Here is a 21,029-nt window from a genome sequence, read left to right as displayed (position 1 = left end):
AAATTGATAGCCACATGTTAAAAAGTATTCTTTTATTTGGATACTGCATGGATAAAACTGGAAAGAATAAACTGAAACTACTAAGATGATTTTAAAGTAACCAATAATTTTTTTTGATATAAATTCCTATGTTTAATTTTTTGAGGTTTTAAAAAATAAGCACTGTTTTAATATAAAAAAAATGCCTACTTTGTTTTTTTATAAAATGATATTCTTCCAACTTCTAAATTCACATATTATTTTTCTGAGATAATTTGAGGAAGAATAAACACTGAATTCTAATATCCTTAACAAATAATAAAAGTAATTTCTAAGCAACACCAGTAAAAACTATTTAGGATACAAATCAGCTTCGAAAACAAGTTTAAACAAGTTTATTTCCATTCTTTCCTCAAAACAGTACCAAGGGTAAAAGAAATTTAATTTTTGGCCAGGCATAAGTGGCTCATGCCTGTCCTAATCCCAGAACTTTGGGAGGCTGAGGCAGGTGGATCGCCTGAGATCAGGAATTCAAGACCAGACTGGGAAATATAGTGAGACACCCCCGACCCCACCTTACAAAAAATTAAAAAATGAGTTGGGCATGATGGCATGTGCCTGTGGTCCCAACTACTCAGGAGGCTGAGGTGGGAGGATCACTTGAGCTGAGGAGGTTGGAGGCTGCAGTGAGCCATGATGGCACCACTGCACTCCAGCCTGGGTGCAGAGCTAGACTCTGTCTCAGGGTGGGGTAAGAAGTAAATCCCCAAATCCTCAGAAATTTGAGGAATTACAAGGAAAGAGTAACCATAAGCCATAAACTTCCCCAAGAGTGGGGAAAAAACTTCAAAAATACCAGTGTAAATATCCTCAGGGAGATGAGAAAACACCACTAAGAACAGGATGTCATAAAATAGTAGCAACTGGCAACCAATGAAGAGCTCTTAAAAATTAAGGAAATTTCCAAAAAATAGATTAAACAGAGAGAAAACAGAAAGCTAGTTAGAGAAAAAAGAAAAAAGAGACATACCATAAAAGTTTCCATTATTGAGAAATATAAATCTCCAGACTGAAAGGACCCATCAAAATGAAATGATTTCAATAAAAACAGTAACAGAACACCCACTGAAGACGCATCATCACCATGAAACCTCAGAATATTTAGAAATAAAGAGATCACAACACTTTCTAGAAGGGGAAAAACAGATCACATGCAAAGGATTAATGTAACTAGTTTTCTCAACAGCAATGCTGGTGCTAGAATACACATGCTCTCACATTTTTAAAGGAAAATGGTTTTTCAATCTATAATTTGATGTATAGCCAACAACTATCAAGAGTAAGGTAGACTACAGTCATTTTTAGGTATGCAGGGTCTTAAATATTGAAGGATTTGCTTTTGCATGATGAGAGAGTAAAACAAGAAAAGGAAATAAATGGGACTCAACAAAAAGGGATTCAACATGGAGCTAATTCCTGAGAAGAGATGTGGACCAGGTCCAGAGAGTAACCAGTCCAGACTACAGAAAGGTTCTACACTGCAGAAGGGTGGTTTGCAAGGAAAAAAAAAATTCTAAATAAGTCTGATAGAGGTTTAACAACTGTGTTTCAGTATTTGGACAGCTTATTGATATGCCTGAAATATATTAAAATATATGGCAAAATCAGTATTAGGCCCATAAAAAGCCAAGCAAAAAGCATGGCTCTCATGCTTTTTATGGGCCTAATACAAAGAGAGAAGGAGGCCGGGTACACTAGCTCACGTCTGTAATCCCAGCACATTGGGAGGCTGAGGTGGGTGGATCACTAGAGGTCAGGAGTTTGAGACCAGCCCTGGCCAACATGGTGAAACCCCATCTCTACTAAAAATACAAAAATTAGTCAGTCATGGTGGTGGGCACCTGTAGTCCGAGCTACTCAGGCTGTTGAGGCAGGAGAATCACTTAAACCTAGGAGGCAGAGGTTGTAGAAAGCTGAGATCGCGCCACTGTACTCCAGTCTGGGAGAGAGAGAGAGAGACTGTCTCAAAAAAAAAAAAAAGGAAAAGAGAAATAAAAACGAAATGGTACAGCACTTGGCTCATCATTAAACAATCCAACAATAATATCTGACTTAAGATTTAGTGAAAGCCTGTGATGGAACAATAATATGAGGAAAATGGAAAGTAAGAAGAAGAGAGGTATAAGAGTATCCAATTCCTTCAAAGGGGAGTCAATAAGTAATGCGTAAACTTAGATAAGTTAAGAAATAGTAACAAAGGCATATTGTTTTAAAAAATGAAGGCAATTGCATTAGCTCAGATTGTTGCAGGCTACCCTCTTGGCGGTGGGGAGTGGGTGGTGAAGTAGGTAAATATTTGGTTTTAAAATTTATAACACTGTTTGGTTTTTTAAAATTTATTTTTTCTAACATCTTCATTGAGGTATAATTCACACACTATACTATCTTATTTATTTACATATTTACAAATTTATTTATTTGAGATGCAGTCTTGCTCTGTCACCCAGGCTAGAGTACAGTGGTGCGATCTCAGCTCACTATAACCTCTGCCTCCTGGGTTAAAGTGATTCTCCTGCCTCAGCCTCCTGAGTGGCTGGGATTACAGGTGCACACCACAATACCCAGCTAATATTTGTATTTTTTAATAGAGACAGCATTTTGCCATGCTGGCCAGGCTAGTCTTGAACTCCTGACCTCAGATGATAGATGATCTGACCTCCTCAGCCTCCAAAAGTGCTGGGATTACAGGGATGAACTTCCACATCTGGCCCAATTCACTCATTTCAAAAAAAAGTCACTCATTTTTAGTATATTCATGGAATTTTGCAACCATCACCACAATTAATTTTAGAATATTTTCATCATATTTAAAATAAACCCAATACCCATTAGCAGTCACTTCCCATTTCCCCCAAATTCTTCCTTTGTTGTGTTTTTTTTTCATTACGGCAAAACATACACAACATAAAACTTTCTATTTTAACCACTTTTTTAAACCACTTTTAAGTGTACCGTTCAGTGGCATTAAGTACATTCATACTGTGTACAACCATCACCACTATCCATCTCCAAAACTTTTTCATCGTCTCATAATGTAATGCTCACCCATTAAACAGTAACTCCCCCCAGCCCCTGGTAATCACTGTTCTACTGTCTGTCTCTATGCATTTGATTCTTCTAGGAATTTCATACGTGAAATCACACCATATATTTGTCCTTTTGTCTCATGCTAACTTAACATGGCATCCTAAAAGTATATTCACGTAGAACATTAAGTCAGATTCTTTTTTCCTTTGTAGGCCAGGCACAGTGGCTCACACCTGTAATCCTAGCACTTTGGAAGGCCAAGACAGGCGGATTGCTTGAGCCCAGGGGTTCAAGACAAGCCTAGGCAACATGGCGAGACCTCGTCTTTACTAAAAATACAAAAACTGAGGTGAGAGGATCACCTGAGCCTGGGGAGGTCAAGGCTGTAGTGAGCCATGATCGCACCACTGCACTCCAGCCTGGGCAACAGAGTAAGACCCTGTCTCGAGGATTTAAAAAAAACTCAAAAACTCATAGAACTGTATACTAAAAAGAGTGAACTTTACTATATGCAAATTATAATAAAAAAGAATTTTTTCCTTTGTAATACTAACGTTCCAATGTATGTATACAATACATTTTGTCTATCATCAATAGACACATTGCTTCCACACCAACTTTTAGCTGTTGTGAATAACAGCCATGAATACTGGTGTATACACATCTGTTCAATTCCCTGCCTTCAATTCATTTGTGAATATACTCAGAAGTGGGACTGCTTCATCAAACAGATAATTCTATGTTTGTTTATCTGAGGAACTGCCCTACTGTTTTCTATAGTAGTTAGGCATTCTCTATATATTCTGGATATTAGTTTCTTATTAAGACAGGTGATTTGCAATTATTTTCTCTAATTCTATGGGTTGCCTTTTTACTCTGCTGATAGTGTCCTTTGATGTACAAGTTTTTAATTTTGATGAAGTCCAGTTTGTCTGTTTTTCCTTTTGTTGTCTGTGTCTTTGGTGTCATATCCCAAGAAATCACTGCCAAATCCAGTATTATGAAGCTTTTGCCCTACGTTTTCTTCTAAGAGTTTTATAGTTTTAGCTCTTATGTTTAGGTTTTATATATGGCATAGGATAAGTGTCCAACTTCATTCTTTTGATATACATATCAATTTTTTCAATGTCATCTGTTGAAAACGCCATCTGTCTTTTCCTAACTGAATGAAGAACTGGCACATTTATACAAAATCATTTGACCATATATGTAAGGGCGTACTTCTAGGCCCTCTCTTTTATTCCATGAGTCTCTATGGCTGTCTTTATGCCAGTACCACACTGTTTTGATTATGCTAGCTTTGTAGTAAATCAGAAGTGGGAGTCCTGCAACATTGTTCTTTCTCAAGATTGTTTCTGCTATTCAGGGTCTCTTGAGATTACATATGAATTCTAGTATAAATTTTTCTTTGTTTTTTTTGAGTAAGATCATCCCTGTATTTATTGTTCTACAGGTAATTTTTCTATAGCTTCAACATTTTCTCTTCAAAATTAAAAGAAAAATATCCTCATATTTAGAACTGGCTAGTATAAATTTTTCTTTGTTTTTTTGAGTAAGATCATCCCTGCATTTATTGTTCTACAGGTAATTTTTCTATAGCTTCAACATTTTCTCTTCAAAATTAAAAGAAAAATATCCCCAAATTTAGAACTGAATCATTTGGCCCTTTCTCTTCTTTATCTGCTCCTAGTTCAAAATGCTTACATCTCTTAATGGCCAGCATCCTCTAGATTTGCCATTAGACTCAACACATTCTAGCCTTAGCACAATCTTCTTTGTAGTTTTAGCCCTTATATTAGTCCGTTTTCATGCTGCTGATAAAGACATACCCAAGACTGGGCAATTTACAAAAGAAAGAAGTTTACTGGACTTACAGTTCCACGTGGGTGGGGAGGCCTCACAATCATGGCAAAAGGTGAAAAGCACATCTCACATGGCGGCAGACAAGAGAAGAAAGCTTTTGCAGGGAAACTCCCGTTTTTAAAACCATCGGATCTTGTGAGACTTATTCACAATCATGAGAACAGCACAGGAAAGACCTGCCCCCATGATTCAGTTACTGCCCACCTGGTCCCTCCTACAACATGTGAGAATTCAAGATGAGATCTGGGGGATCACAGCCAACCCACATCAGCTTTCTTTTGGAAAACTGGCTTTGTCTGCCCACCACAGTCATTCTGCTTCCAATCATAGGACCTCTTTCCCTGGGCATACAGGGAATCCTTGCCCTTCTCATTCGGTGTCACTTTTGTGAGGCTGATGCTTGCCACACTTCTTACAGAAGTTTCTTTGGGTTTTAGGTATGTTGACCATCTCTGCAGTAGAGCTTCCCTGTCTGTATGACAAAAACAGAAAACTGCATCTGCAACCCTCAAATCGTGTCACTCATGCCTAACTAAATTTTTCTATTTCTTCAAAAATCATTGGGATTTTGACAGGGATCACACTGAATCTGTAGGACACTTTGGGAGTACTGACATCTCACCTAAATTAAGTCTTCCAATCCATGAATATGAAAAATCTTTCCAGTTGTTTATACATTCTTGAATTTCTTTCAGTAATCTTTTATAGTTTTCAGTGTATAAATTGTCTACATCTTTAAAACAATCCCTAAGTATTTTATTCTTTTTGATGCTATTGTAAATGGAATTACTGGCCAGGCACGGAGGCTCACACCTGCAATCCCAGGCCTTTGGAGGCCAAGGCAGGTGGGTCACTGGAGGTCAGAAACTCAAGACCAGCCTGGGCAACATGGTGAAACCCTGTCTCTACTAAAAATACAAAAACTAGCTGGGTGTGGTGGTAGGTGCCTGTAATCCTAGCTACTTGGGAGGCTGAGGCAGGAGAATCACTTGATCCTGGGAGGTGGAAGTTGCAGTGAGCCAAGATCACGCCATTGCACTCCAGCCTGGGTGACAAGAGCAAAACTCTGTCTCAATAAACAAATAAATAAATGGAATCATTTTAATTTTGTTTTTGTATTGCTCATTAGAGAAACGTACTATTTGATTTTTACATAAGACCCTGTATTACACACTAAAGATACATCAAAAGAAGGCAAATATAATGCATTTCTTGAGAGCTCAAGCTTAATCAGAATGGACATGAGATGCATTAAACATTTTATATTATTCAAACTATCAGATTCTGAATTTCAAAAAAATGCTGAATTTTCCTACTGTTCAGGATATTCTACTATAATAATGAGGGCATATTTCCATGTATCTTATTTACTTTTTTCTTCTTCTTTTTTTTTAAGACAGAGTCTTGCTCTGTTGCACAGGCTGGAATGCAGTGGCATGATCATAGATCACTGCAACCTCAGAGGCCTCCTGGATTCAAGCAATTCTCCTGCCTCAGACTCTTGAGTAGCTGGGAATACAGGCACACAGCACTACGCCTGGCTAATTTTTGTATTTTTAGTAGAGACAGGGTTTTACCATGTTGGCCAAACTGGTCTTGAACTCCTGACCTCATGATCCGCCTACCTTGGCCTCCCAAAGTGCTGGGATTACCATCAGTCACAGCACCCAGCTACTTTTTCTTCAGTTTAAAAGATCACACTCTACATTATTTCTTCTTCTTCTTTTTTTTTTTTTTTTTTTAAGAAACAGTTTCACTCTGTCGCTCATGCTGGAATGCAGTGGTATGAGCATGACTCACTGCAACCTCCACTTCCCAGGCCCAAGTGCTCCTCCCACTTTGCCTCCCTAATAGCTAGGACCACAGATGCACACCATAAACCCAGCTAATTTTTAAAGTTTTTTGTATAGATGGGGTTTCGCCATGTTGCCCAGGCTGCTCTTGAACTCCCGGCTCAAGGAATCTGTCTGCCTCAGCTTCCTAAGGTGCTACGATTACAGGCATAAGCTACAACGGCCAGCCTCATACTATTCCATATACAGAAATATCAAGAGAGAATTATCTTTTGCAGCTGCCTGATTTTTACACTCTCTTCACACATGTGGGTTCTGCCAGATTTTCTACCAGTATTCTTGTTCAGGCAGAACTCTCCAGCAGTGGAGACGTTCAACAGAAGTTCTACACTGGTGATTTCAACCTGGATTGGGAGAGTGAATATAAAGACTTAATGGATTATCTTAACTCGTATGATTCTACTATTCTAACGTTACAGGAACTGAAGATGCCAAAAATACTTGAAAAGTTTAGACCTAAATAAAAGAAGAAAATCAACAAAACAAAACCAGTGAAATGAAAACTTTTGACTCAACATTTTATTAGATCTAGGCAAAGAAGCTTTGCTATAAGCCTAAGAACGTGCAATTTCAATGTCAAGAAGAGGCCCTTAAAAAAATTACAAAGTTGTTTTAAGAATTCCAATTTTCTACACAAATTCCAGATCAGAACGCTAGGAGAAAATGAACTTCCCACCACTTGTCTATCAAATATTTTCTGAATGACTTTCATATTGCTAACACTATGCTAGGCACTAAATATATAAAGATGAAAATACTCAATCCCTACCTTCCAAGAGCTCATCATCTAAGGTGGTAACATGCAATGCATAGGGCAGTAGGGAATATGTACTACCCTCCAGGTCAGGATTAAGATAGTGAGGAAGATATCAGGAAAGGAAGCAGTAACCACTGAGTTGAATCTTAAAGGATGAATGGGAGGTAGAGATTATAAAGATTATAATGTGTTGGGCACTGTGCTAAGTGTTCAAGCTATAAAGATTAATCAGAGGAAGTCTCTGCACATAGTTCCATAGGGGAAAAAGCCACATAAAAAAACATTTTCAAAACAATGAGATTAAAAGTCTTAAGATAGACATGTTATAAAAATAGAGGAGAACAAACTCAGTAGGGAAGGGGAATAGAACAAAGGAAACGCTACGCAAAGAAACTCATGTCTGAGCTGAATCATGATGGGTAAGCAGATATTCAATAGGTGGGCAACACAGGGAGGAGGGTATTCTAGGCAGAGAGAATAGTATAAGCAGTGGAACAAAGGTACAAAGCGTGACTTGAAAGAGCCCAATGTGATTAGGAACTTGTATGCAGCTCAGTTTCACTGAAATGTAGGTTATGAAACAAAAATAAGGGGTGAGGAGGGAAATAAAGAAAAGTAGAAAAAAATGTTATAAAGTAAATCATGAAGACACTGGTATTCTTATATGGTTACTAAACCTTTACATTCCTTTTTTCTGGAAAACAAACAAACAAACAAAAAAAAACGACTCAAGTGTTAACATTTTTTTCTTGTTCATTTACTTGATAAAATACAGTAACATCTGTCATTACAAATACCTTTTAACACTTTAGCTTTAAATGTTATTCACCTTCAAGTTACAGAAATCTTAAAACAATATAGTCAAATTCATATTCTTCTTTTATAACTGAAACCAGTTTTTAGTCTTAGAAAATTCAGTTTAAAGGTCATTGTAAAAAATACCATAAAAACTACAAACCACTGCTCATGGAAATAACAGAGGACACAAACAGATGGCAAAACATTCCACACTCATGGATAGGAAGAATCAGTATTGTGAAAATGACCATACTGCCCGAAGTAATTTATAGATTCAATGCTATCCCCATCAAGCTACCTATGAACCTCTTCACAGAAATGGAAAAAGCCACCTTAAACTTCATATGGAACTAAAAGAGCTCGCACAGCCAAGACAATTCTAAGCAAAAAGAACAAAGCTGGAGGTGTCACACTACCTGACTATACTACAAGGCTCCAGTAATCAAAACAGCATGGTGCTGGTACCAAAACAGAGATATAGACCAATGGAACAGAACAGAGGCCTTGAAGGCAATCCCACAAATCTACAACCATCTGATCTTTGACAAACCTGACAAAAACAAGCAATGGGGAAAGGACTCCATGTTTAATAAATGGTGTTGGGAAAACTGGCTAGCCATGTGCAGAAAGCAGAAACTGGACCACTTCCTGATACTTTAACATTAACTCTAGATGGATTAAAGATTTAAACATAATACCTAACACCATAAAAACCTTAGAAGAAAACCTAGGCAAAACCATTCAGGACATATGCATAGGCCAGGACTTCATGACTAAAACACCAAAAGCATTGGCAACAAAAGCCAAAATAGACAAATGGGACCTAATTAAACTCCAGAGCTTCTGCACAGCAAAAGAAACAATCATTAGAGTGAACCAGCAACCAACAGAATGGGAAAAAATTTTTGCAATCTACTCATCTGACAAAGGGCTAATATCCAGAATCTACAAAGAAAGAAAACAGATTTACAAGAAACAAACAAACAAACTCATTCAAAAGTGGGTGAAGGACATGAACAGACACTTTACAAAAGAAGACATACATGAGGCCAAACATGAAAAAATGCTCATGATCACTGGTCATTAGAGAAATACAAATCAAAACCACATTGATATACCATCTCACACCAGTTAGCATGGTGATCATTAAAAAACCTGGAGACAACAGATGATGGAGAGGATGTAGAGAAATAGGAACACTTTTACACTGTTGGTGGGAGTATAAATTAGTTCAACCATTGAGGAAGACAGTGTGGCAATTCCTTAAGGATCTCGAAATAGAAATTCCATTTGACCCAACAATCCCATTACTGGGTATATACCCAAAGGATTATAAATTGTTCTATTATAAAGACACATGCACACGTATGTTCATTGTGGCACTGTTTACAATAGCAAAGACCAGGAACCAACCCAAATGCCCAATGATGATAGACTGGACAGGGAAAATGTGGCACATATAGACCATGGAATACTATGCAGCCATAAAAAATGATGAGTTTGTGTCCTTTGTAGGGACATGGATGAACCTGAAAACCATCATTCTCAACTGACAGAGGACAAAAAAATAACCACCACATGTTCTCACTCATAGATGGGTGTTGAACAATGAGAACACATGGACACAGGGAAGGGAGCATCACACACTGGCGTCTGTTGGAGGGAAATAGGGGAGGGACAGCAGGGGGTAGGGAGGTTGGAGAGGGATAATGGGGAGAAATGCCAGATATAGGTGATGAGGGGATGGAGGCAGCAAACCACATTACCATGTATGTACCTATGCAACAATCTTGCATGTTTTGCACATGTACCCCAGAACCTAAAGTGCAATAAAATACACACACACACGCACACACACATACACACACAGATATAAAAGATCTAAAACAAGGTAAAACAGGGTTGTAGGAAAGGACTAACATGAATTCAAAATATATTAAGGAGATAGAACTAATATTATGTGAAAGGAGAGCCTGAGATGGAAAGTGACTATGAGGAACACAAGATGCATCTGAGGACAACTTCTCAGAGACGCAGCCCAGGACAGGTCAGGTGAAGATGTAGGAGGAATTCTAGAAAAGTAACTAAAGAAGACAAGGAATTGACAGAATATTCTATATTTTTTCTCTCAGGAATTAATTAGCTCTCCTGGTTTCTGTAGATCTACAAAATCCTCAGTTTTCTATTGCTTTAAGTTCATTGGAAAGTTAACTTTTAAAACTTCATAGTATTACACATACACCTTAACATTATTTATGACTTTGATGAGTACATGAAAATGTGAACTGTCAAACTAAATTTCATTTGGACTCCACATGATTCAAATGATCAATTCCTTTGTTCTCCCCCAATAAACTCCTAAGTTTCCTCTTTAGTAGAGCTACTGTTTGTCCTAAATTCTACGGCCAATAAGAAAAATTAACTTAATAAAACATCTTAAAGGACCACCTTTTGGTTGTTTTAACTATTTATTTTTGACTTTTGAGAGCTCATGATGACCTGACCCTGGCATAAATTTTTGAATGTATTTGCAAAATTGATGAGAAAAACAACAAGGAAAATGTAGTTATCTAATTTTATTAACTTATATGTAAAAATAAAATAAACTAAATTCACTTTGGGTATGGAAAACACTACTCACCTGCGACCACATTCTGAATATTTACCAATATTTTTTAATATTAAGGCAGCTGTTAGTCGGATGTGTTTAGTTATTGGTCCCTCTTTTTCATCCTTAAAAAGAAAGGGAAGAAAGAATAAGATCTAAATCATACAGGGCTCAGACTTTTACAGATAAGGGTTTCAAGGCATGCTTACTGTAAAATCTCGAAAGACAAGGTTTCTTGATCCTCTTCTCAGAGCCATAAGTGCAGCACTGGGATGATTCACAATGGCCTTTTGTGCTCTAGGAGTTGAGCTTGTGCCCCCTACAGCTGGCTGCCTAAATTGGTCAGAGAGAGAGAGAGAGAGAGTTAACATGATACTGCAGCAGACTGACAACTATGACCATCCTGCCAACCCCTTTAAGCTGATTACTTTAAAATTGTGTTTACAGGGTGATTAAAGGTCCAATGGTCTAGCATTAATGTTTATGCTCTGTGACAGTCTAGGCGAACGGGCTCTTAGTATCAAGATGAAGTTTCAAGTCTTTTATTTTCCAATCTATCAATTTTAAAGCAAACAACAGATATTCCATCTTTAAAGTTACTGTACTGTGTAAGTATGCAATCAAGACAAATTCAACATAGCATCAAAGTTACAGCTTTCTCATCTTTGGATATAATGTGAAGATTTTAACAAAGAAGAAAATAGTCGACAAATTTTTCTACAAAATTTCTCTAAATGGTACCTGAGAGTAAAGTTGTATTACCTAAGAACGTACTGATACAGGTCCTCCCGGAAAAGAGAGTATGATAACATGGAATTATGCCAAATACTACATTTCAAACTATTACTTACATATCTTTTTTTTTTTTTTTTTTTGGAGACGGAGTTTCACTCTTGTTACCCAGGCTGGAGTGCAATGGCGCAATCTCGGCTCACTGCAACCTCCGCCTCCTGGGTTCAGGCAATTCTCCTGCCTCAGCCTCCTGAGTAGCTGGGATTACAGGCAAGCACCACCATGCCCAGCTAATTTTTTGTATTTTTAGTAGAGACAGCGTTTTACCATGTTGACCAGGATGGTCTTGATCTCTTGACCTCGTGATCCACCCGCCTCTGCCTCCCAAAGTGCTGGGATTACAGGCTTGAGCCACCGCACCCGGCCCTACTTACATCTCTTAAATTTCATCATTACTTAATACTTTCAGTCAGTTCTTTCACTATAGATTTGTTCTTTATGAAAGACACAGAATGAAAGAAGTGCTGAGATGATTTTATGTAAAATAAGACTCAAACTACTGTAGATTTTTTGGCCAAGCAGATAAAGTCCATCATTATCTGTGTGCTCTGGTGAGACAGTGATGGAGAACAATGACTCATATATGAGAAAACCCTGTTTCTGACACTGTAACTGGCTGCATGACTTTCAGTATTTCTTTTCATATCTGAGAAGTGGAGGTATTTCTAATACACTTTTACTAATTCTGAATATTAAATTATTTTAAGCTAATTCTGAATACTAAATAAGATAACATAAAAGCAATCTTTTTTTTTTTTTTTTGAGATGAAGTTTTGCTCTTGTTGCCCAGGCTGGAATGTAATGGTGCAATCTTGGTTCACTGCAACCTCCGTCTCCCAGGTTCAAGCAATTCTCCTGCCTCAGCCTCCCAAGTAGCAGGGATTACAGGTGCACATCACCATTCTCGGCTAATTTTTTTATTTTTTTGTAGAGATGGTGTTTCCCCATGTTGGCCAGGCTAATCTCAAAATCCTGACCTTAGGTGATCCACCTGCCTCGGCCTCCCAAAGCGCTGGGATTACAGGCGTGAGCTATTGCATCTGGCCTCATACAAGCAATCTTTAAACTGTAACTAGTGTTATGTATGTGTGTGTGTGTGTGTGTGTGTGTGTGTGTGTGTGTATTTTAATAATTACAAGATATGAAATGTCTTTGCCATTATCAAATAGATGATTACTCTCTTACAGGACAAAGAACCAAACACACTTTTAGTTTACAAAGCATTTCTCATATATCATCTCTCATAACTTCCAATGACTGACTAATTTATCAAAACAGCATCAGTGTTAGAGCTTTTTAAAGACCACAACGTCCAGCCAAAAGGAAAAGTGATGTCAAGAGAATTTAAGCAATTTGAACAGCATCACATTGCTGATTCATGGCAGAGCTGGACTAGAAACCGAGGTTTCTGGCCTCCTAATATGCTAAGTTGCATTTCACTGTTCTTGTGTTTTGCCTAGTTTCTTTTTGTATGTACAAAAGGAAGTAAACTCATTTTCCTTACTTGGTAGAAGCCTTCTGACTTCCTGCTTGTCCTGGTTCATCTTGTTTTAATCCTGCAAGCAGGGCATCCTTTGAACAGTGCTTATCCTTTTTGGGATACAGAAAGTAAGAGAATGCACATCAAAATCCTTAATGCAGTCAAATGAATTACTGATCAAATAGTATTTAAAAACTTTACCTGCAAGTGGGTAATAAAAGAAAATCGCTGTCGCTGAAAAGGCTCACAACCTTCCCAAAGACACTGCCCTGGATATACATCTTTTCCTCCATGTTCAGTTGCTGCATGGTAGAAAACCTGTGAGGGTGTCTGAAACCACCTATAAAAAATAAAAGTAGTAGATACTTGGATGTATTCAAGTATATTTTGAAACTATTTCAAAAATTTCTCTGTTATATTTCCAAGTAGAATCATCAGTCATACTGAACACTTTTGGTAATTTGTTTTAACATCCCTTATTCCCAATTCCCTACCTTCAATGAAGGCTGACTAAAAATCTCTTGAAAGTGAATGAAGTATCATTTAAAAACACCATAGAACATAATCTTGTAAACAAATACCAGATGTATTGTACTTTTATACTCAATTTATACTTTTATAAATTACTCAAACGTTTACTGGATTTCATATTACATATAACTCAACCATATCCAACCCAACAGTTCAAATTCTGAAAGTTTTAGTAAGTATGCCTTTTAAGTTCATATTTATATGTCTGTCCAGGTTTTTAAGTCCCATCCCTCACTTCTCCAGCATATACCCTATGATGTGGGTAGGTGGCAAAGGACACAAAACTGAAGGAAGTCATATTTCATTCTTAAATTAATTTTATTAATTAGACAATATGGAAATGAGAGAGAACACTGGAATCTCGACAGCAAAGAAGGTATTAAAAGGCTTCAATTATTATTATTATTTTTTTTTTGAGACGGAGTTTTTGCTCGTTACCCAGGCTGGAGTGCAATGGCGCGATCTCGGCTCACCACAACCTCCGCCTCCTGGGTTCAGGCAATTCTCCTGCCTCAGCCTCCTGAGTAGCTGGGATTACAGGCACGTGCCACCATGCCCAGCTAATTTTTTGTATTTTTAGTATAGACGGGGTTTCATCATGTTGACCAGGATGGTCTCGATCTCTCGACCTCGTGATCCACCTGACTCGGCCTCCCAAAGTGCTGAGATTACAGGCTTGAGCCACCGCGCCCGGCAAAAGGCTTCAATTATTAATTAGTAACTCAAATGTTTGTGTAATCAGTATTTTTAAGATCTATGGTAGAGATCTCTTAGAATTTGATTTTTTTTTATGGCTGTCATATAAACATATCTATATTTGAACCAGTTTTTAATGTGTAATATATATCCAGTATTCCAAATTAATATTCTTTCAGAAAGGACTAACATTTTAAAATTTAATCAACAAAGTAATTAAATACTGAATTATAAAACAGAATGTCTGAAAAAGTAAGTTATATACTTAATTTCCATTCACATGCATCTATATAAATACTTAACAAAAGTTTATTGTGAGACTAAAATCAGTAAATACATTTTAAGTTTTGGGATTTCGTTTAATTCTCAGAACTCACAATGCTATTTCATTAATATGAAATATGACTTCAGTTTTGTTATACATACTAGTTTTTACTACAAGGAGGCATTTCTTGTTGTGTTTTTAAGATATTACCTAGATACTATTAAATCATTAATTGCAATCTTGCCTAGACACACATACACCCGGAAACCAAAATCCAAATGTACTACTACTCACTATTCACAATGTCTATTTCTATTTTTCAATAAATACAATTAATCAAGTTTATTGGCAACACATGCAAATGGTGAATTTGGGCTGGGCCTGGTGGCTCAAACCCGTAATCCCAGCACTTTGGGAGGCCAAGGTGGGCAGATCATGAGGCCAGAAGATCAAGACTATCCTGGTTAACATGGTGAAACTCTGTCTCTACTAAAAATACAAAAAATTAGCTGAGTGTGGTGGAACATGCCTGTAGTCCCAGCTATTTGAGAGGCTGAGGTAGGAGAATCACTTGAACCCAGGAGGCAGAGGTTGCAGTGAGCCGAGATCGTGCCACTGCACTGCAGCCTGGGTGACAGAGAGAAATTGCCTCTCAAAAAAAAAAAGAGAAAAGAAAAGAAAAAAAGAAAAAAGCAGTGAATTTAGCAGCCACAGGAAAAAGGATAGCACTTCCTTAAATTAATTTTAATCACTAAATATACACAATAATGTGTGTATGATTTTAAGACAACAGATAGAAGTGTTCATAATTCCATCTGTCCAAAAGAGTCTATTTTTCTTTCTAATCTACTATTCTTTCCTTCATTCCAACTCTATTTTCTCTCTAACTACTCTGGTCATAAAAGCTATAAACTGTGGTGGTGGTTCAAGGTAAAGTTTTAATATAACTATGAATGAAGCTGGTTGCAATAATCACATGAAGGTGAAAAGTAGTTAAGGGTTCCAAATCCATTAAATGCCTGAATTTTATTTTATTTACTTATTTTTCAAATGGAGTTTTGCTCTGTTGCCCAGGCTGGAGTGCAGTGGCACCATCTCAATTCATTCAACCTCTGCCTCCTGGGTTCAAGTGATTCTCCTGCCTCAGCCTCCCAAGTAGCCAGGACTACAGGTGCCTGCCACCACGTTCGGCTAATATTTTTTACATTTAGTAGGGATAGGGTTTTGCCACGTTGGCCAGACTGGTCTTAAATTCCTGACCTCGTGATCTGCCCATCTCGGGCTCCCAAAGTGTTGGGATTAGAGGCGTGAGCCACTGCGCCTGGCCGATACCTGAATTTTTAAAGTTTACATGTAATATTGGAGAGTTAAACTCTAAAGAAATGTAAAGCAAACATCAGATACTGAGTTTTCAGAACACTATGGATTTTTATTGGATGGGTTGGAAGAAGAGTAGGAGATGAAGCAGAATGCTAGTGTTTACTGTCATGTCTACAAAACTATTACTAAAACTACTCCAAGTAATCTCCTTCACTCCCTACCATCAACCCATAAATCATAAACAATATGTTCATTTGAGGAAACTGGGAAAATTCAAGAATATCCAAAATAACAAAAATAAAAATTACCTCGATATAGCCAGAATGCTAACATTTAAGTATACTTTAAGCCTTCTCTGAGTATGTGTGTGTTTTTAAACAAAACTAGGACTGTTACTGATATAATTTTATATACTGCTGCCACTCCAGGCTAATAAAACTTCGTATAAATCATATTAATTTTTGAGACAGAGTGTCACTGTGTTGCCCAGGCTGGAGTGCAGTGGCACAATCTTAGTTTACTGCAACCTCTGTCTCCCAAGTTCAAGTGATACTTCTGCCTCAGCCTCCTAAGTAGCTAGGATTACAGGCGTGTACCACAACACATGGTTATTTTTTGTATATTTTAGTAAAGGCAGGGTTTCGCCATGTCAGTCAGGCTGGTTTCAAACTCCTGACCTCGAGTGATCTGCCTGCCTCGGCCTCCCAAAGTGCTGGATTACAGGTGTGAGCCACCATGCCTGGCCCCTTTGTACAAATTAAAATACTCTTCCTTAAGATACTTTACTGCCTTGTGCTGAAAAATTATTGTAATAAATATGCAACACATGCCACATATAATGTGAATAGTTTCCCCTTTAATGTGTACAACCATAGGCGATAGCTCTGGGCAAAAAAATATTCCTCTGAAACTCATTCTACTCACTGAGAATCCGGTTTTCAAGATGGGTGTGAGGCTTAAATTTGATAATGTTTATAAATCTATTTGGAAAATAGTAGGCCATAAATAATGGCTATTATCATCATGATCAGTAGTAGCAGCAGTAGTGCTGGTAAGGGGTAGTGGTGGCACAGGTAACCTCTTGTCTTTTCACCTACCCATCTTGCTAATCCTCTACTCTGAGATCTTCTCCATAACTGTAACAAAATTGCCAAGCTTTGCTCAGCAATGCTTTGCTCAGTAATGAATTTGAAGGTCCACCTTCAAATTAATGGCCTCCATTAGCAATCAACACTCACCATCACTCACAACTAATTTTATTCATTTCTCCCTCTGAAAATATTCTCCATAGAAACTGTCTGCAATTCAACTTCGGTTAAAAACTGAACTTCAATTTTATTTTACAGCTTGTCTTCCTCTGTACTGGTGAGAATTTGTGAATTTAGAGACAATATCTTACATTTATGTCTCTATGAAAAAGAGCTTTATTACTGAAAAAGCAAGTTTATTTTATTAGAGCTTCTTTAACTTTCTTCTCTACATTATGTCTTTAGTCATTATTCATCCTTTCTTTCCCTTGGATCTCAGCCAAATGGAGCTACTATTCCTGGGTTAACTCCTTCACTTATGTATTGGTGAGACAGCCAAGTTAAAAAGGGCTCCCTGGAGAATCTCTGACCAGCCTATGCACTGGGAGGATGGGGTGGAGCCTTGGGAACTTTGTGCCATTTGCAGCCCAGGAGATGCGTGGCCACTCCTGTTCTCCTGTGTGGTAACCCGGGATTCAATCTGTGAGGTGGAAAACCAGTTAGCAGGACTCCATCTCACTTTGCTGAGTTGTTTTTCCTTTTCCATCCTCATCAAATAAATTCCACTCCTCACACTTCTATGCGTCTATGAGCCTAGTCTTTCCTAGCTGCGTGACAAGAACCTGTCTTTTTCCTACAACACTGGATTCTATTGTGCTCCTTCCTAAATTAACCCCTTTTGCATCTTTTATCTTTTCCTTTCTACTGAAATCCCACACTTAAGTATTTAAAAAAAGTTATTCTAACTAGAAACAATGATAGAAACACTTTTTCTTTGATCCTGCTACTTTTTCAAAAGAAAGGAACCAGAATTTATCAATATTTGGCAAAACAATGCAAAATGTAATATTTAATATAGTTATTGTAACAACAATTTTTGACATTTTTCTCTCAGTCACTGGCAATCTAAAGAAAATATTTTTTTCAATTACATCATCACTATAATTTATAATGATTAGTTTCCTGCTTATTATTTAAACCATTGTAGTGCAAGCTCAGGATTAGTTTCTTTCATTTAATTTCCCTTCAGCCATATTCTATTTTCTTTTAGTCCAGTGAAGAACTGTTTGGTTCAACTGAACAAATATTCACATAGACTACCAGGTACAAATTTCCTGAAATGAAAACCCATTTTCTGGGGAGAAATTTAAGCCTGCTGCAGTAATTTACATCAGTAAAGAAGAGCTGGATGTTATTCACCAAGACAATGGGGAAAATGTATCTGGGGCACGTCAGAGACCTTCACAGCAGCCTCTCCCCAGAAGACTAGGAGGACAAAATTATTTCCTGGGCCAGGCCCAAGCACCCCCTGCTGCATGCACCCTAGGGACTTGATGCCCTAGATCCCATCTGTTCCAGCCATAGCTTAAAAGGGCCAAGGTATAGCTTGGGCTGTGGGTTCAGAGGGTGCAAGTCCAAAGCCTTGGCAGCCTCCATGTAGTGTTAAGCCTGTGGGTGCATGAAAGTCAAGAATTGAGGTTTGGGGACCTTCACTTAGATTTCAGAGGATGTAGGGAAACACCTGGATGTCCAAGGAGAAGTTTGCTGCAAGGGCGGAGCCCTCATGGAGAACTTCTGCTATGGTAGGTCAAGGCCCCCCCTCCACCCCACCTGGGGCACTGCCTGGTGGACCTGTGTCATCCTCCAAACCCCAGAATGGTAGATAAACAGATAGCTTGCATCGTGCACCTGGAAAAGCCACACTCAATGACAACCCATGAAGGCAGCTGGGAGGGAAACTGTACCCTGCAAAGCCACAGGGGCGGAACTGCCCAAGGCTGTGGGAGCCTGCTTCTTGCATCAGCATGACCTGGGTGTGAAACATGGAATCAAAGGAGATCATTTTGGAACTTTAAGGTATTGGATTTGACTTACATGGAGACTGTAGCCTCTTCGTTTTGGGCAATTTCTCCCATTTGGAACAATGCTTATACCCACACTGTATCTAGGAAGTAACTAACTGCTTTTGATTTTATAGGCTCATAGGCAGAAGGGACTTTCTTTGTCTCAGATGAGACTCTGGACTTGGACTTCTGGGTTAATGTTGGAATGAACTAAAACTCTGGAGGACTCTTGGAAAGGCATGATTGTGTTTTGAAATGTGACGACATGAGATCTGGGAGGGCCTAGGGGCAAAATGATATGGTTTGGCTGTGTCCCTACCCAAATCTCATCTTGAACTGTAGTTCCCATAATCCTTACATGTATGTCACAGGAGGGACTGAGAGGGAGGTAACTGAATCATGGGGATGATTACCCCCAATGCTGTTCTTGTGAAAGTTAATGAGTACTCATGAGATCTGACGGTTTTATAAAAAGCTTATCCCTGTTGGCTTGGCACTTCTCTCTGCCACCATGTGAAGAAGTACATGTTTGCTTCCCTTCTGTCATAATTGTAGCTTCCCTGAGGCCTGCCCAGCCCTGCAGAACTGTGAGTCAATTAACTTCTTTCCTTTACAAATTACCCGGTCTTGGGCAGTTCTTTACAGCAGCATGAGAATGCACAATACAGATAGTTTCATTTGAAGTTGTCTTAGTAGCTCAAGGTCTTGGCAGACTATTTTTCTTTAGTGGCTAAAAAGTATTCCATATCCTTCTTTACAGCCTTCCTGCTAAAACAAACAAACAAACAAACCCACTTGACTTAAAATGCAAGGGATTTTTTTTTTTTGCAGGAATATTCTAGTTTAAAAGTAGAATGGCACATAAATGTTAATAAATGCACGTAAGCGTATACATGAGAATATACATCCAAAAAATTCATACTGCAAACATATTTTAGTTGAAAAGAAAAGGCTCTCTTACTGGTTACAGAACCATGAACTTCTACCTCAACCCTTTGCATCTATTTTAGATATATTCTATGACAAAAGAAGTATCAACAGCATGCATTATTTTATATTCAGATAAGATTTAGTAACAAGCTGCTAAAATTTGGGGGAAAAATATACCAACAACCTTGGTGAGAGGCTAACCCAATTTCATCTAGTTGCAAAAGTTCAAAATGCAAAAAAAGTACTAACTTCACTATTAAGAGAATTAATTTATTTCCTTAATACATAATAACACATTATAAACACAAATTGGAAAACTGAAAATCAGTACTGGTATTTTTGGAAACAAAATATTGCTGTTCCTATAAGAATGAATTCTCCAACCTCAGCTTCTATGCTACAGTCAATCTGTATTAAAAGTTATAGATGGGAACAACTGATTGACTAGTGTAGATGCCAATGACAATAGGAGAGGAAGCAAGTATTTGGCCTTTTTGGGGGGCTTTTGCACAAAGATGGGTCCTGCCTCCTACTAAGACTGAAATTGTAGGAAATATCCCAAATATAGGAAAGGGTTCACATGGAGAATGACCCAAACCAACTGCCCTTCATTCTAACTCCTTTCCTTTCCTCCTAATACTAATAATTATTACAGGAAAAGATTTCTGTGTTTGCTCTTTGAACTTCCCACATCAACTGCTATTAACCTACTGGTCTGTGAAGCAGTCACTTATTTTACATAGTAAAATATAAAAATGAATTATCAGAAACTTTGTTTTAAAATGTTTTTAAAACATGTACTTGCAAAAAAAATACTAATATTGGGCTGAAACAATAGTTCACATTTGAAAAGTGCCATGAAAATTGATTTGTACAATTCAGGTATTATAACAATGTTGTTCTTTTTTTTTTCTTTTTTTGAGACAGAATCTCATTCTGTCAAGCAGGCTGGAGTACAGTGGCACAACCTCCACTCACT

At 37.9% G+C, this 21,029-nt stretch overlaps 1 protein-coding gene across 1 annotated transcript in view; it reads right to left on the bottom strand.

Moving 5' to 3' along the window:
- Positions 1-21,029, bottom strand: part of ARID2 (AT-rich interaction domain 2) — a 197,056-nt gene that overhangs the window by 4,119 nt on the left and 171,908 nt on the right. The window contains exons 17-20 of the mRNA XM_039461706.2: positions 13,419-13,557; positions 13,242-13,327; positions 11,155-11,278; positions 10,979-11,070 (exon numbers count right to left, since the gene is read on the bottom strand). Of these exons, the coding sequence (XP_039317640.1) occupies positions 10,979-11,070; positions 11,155-11,278; positions 13,242-13,327; positions 13,419-13,557 (441 nt within the window). The remainder of the gene's footprint in view (positions 1-10,978; positions 11,071-11,154; positions 11,279-13,241; positions 13,328-13,418; positions 13,558-21,029) is intronic.

The sequence above is a fragment of the Saimiri boliviensis genome, chromosome 7, assembly GCF_048565385.1.
Source record: "Saimiri boliviensis isolate mSaiBol1 chromosome 7, mSaiBol1.pri, whole genome shotgun sequence".
NCBI classification, from domain to species: Eukaryota; Metazoa; Chordata; class Mammalia; order Primates; family Cebidae; genus Saimiri; species Saimiri boliviensis.
The sequence above is the reverse complement of the archived record's forward strand: the minus strand, read 5'-3'. Positions and strand labels throughout refer to the sequence as shown.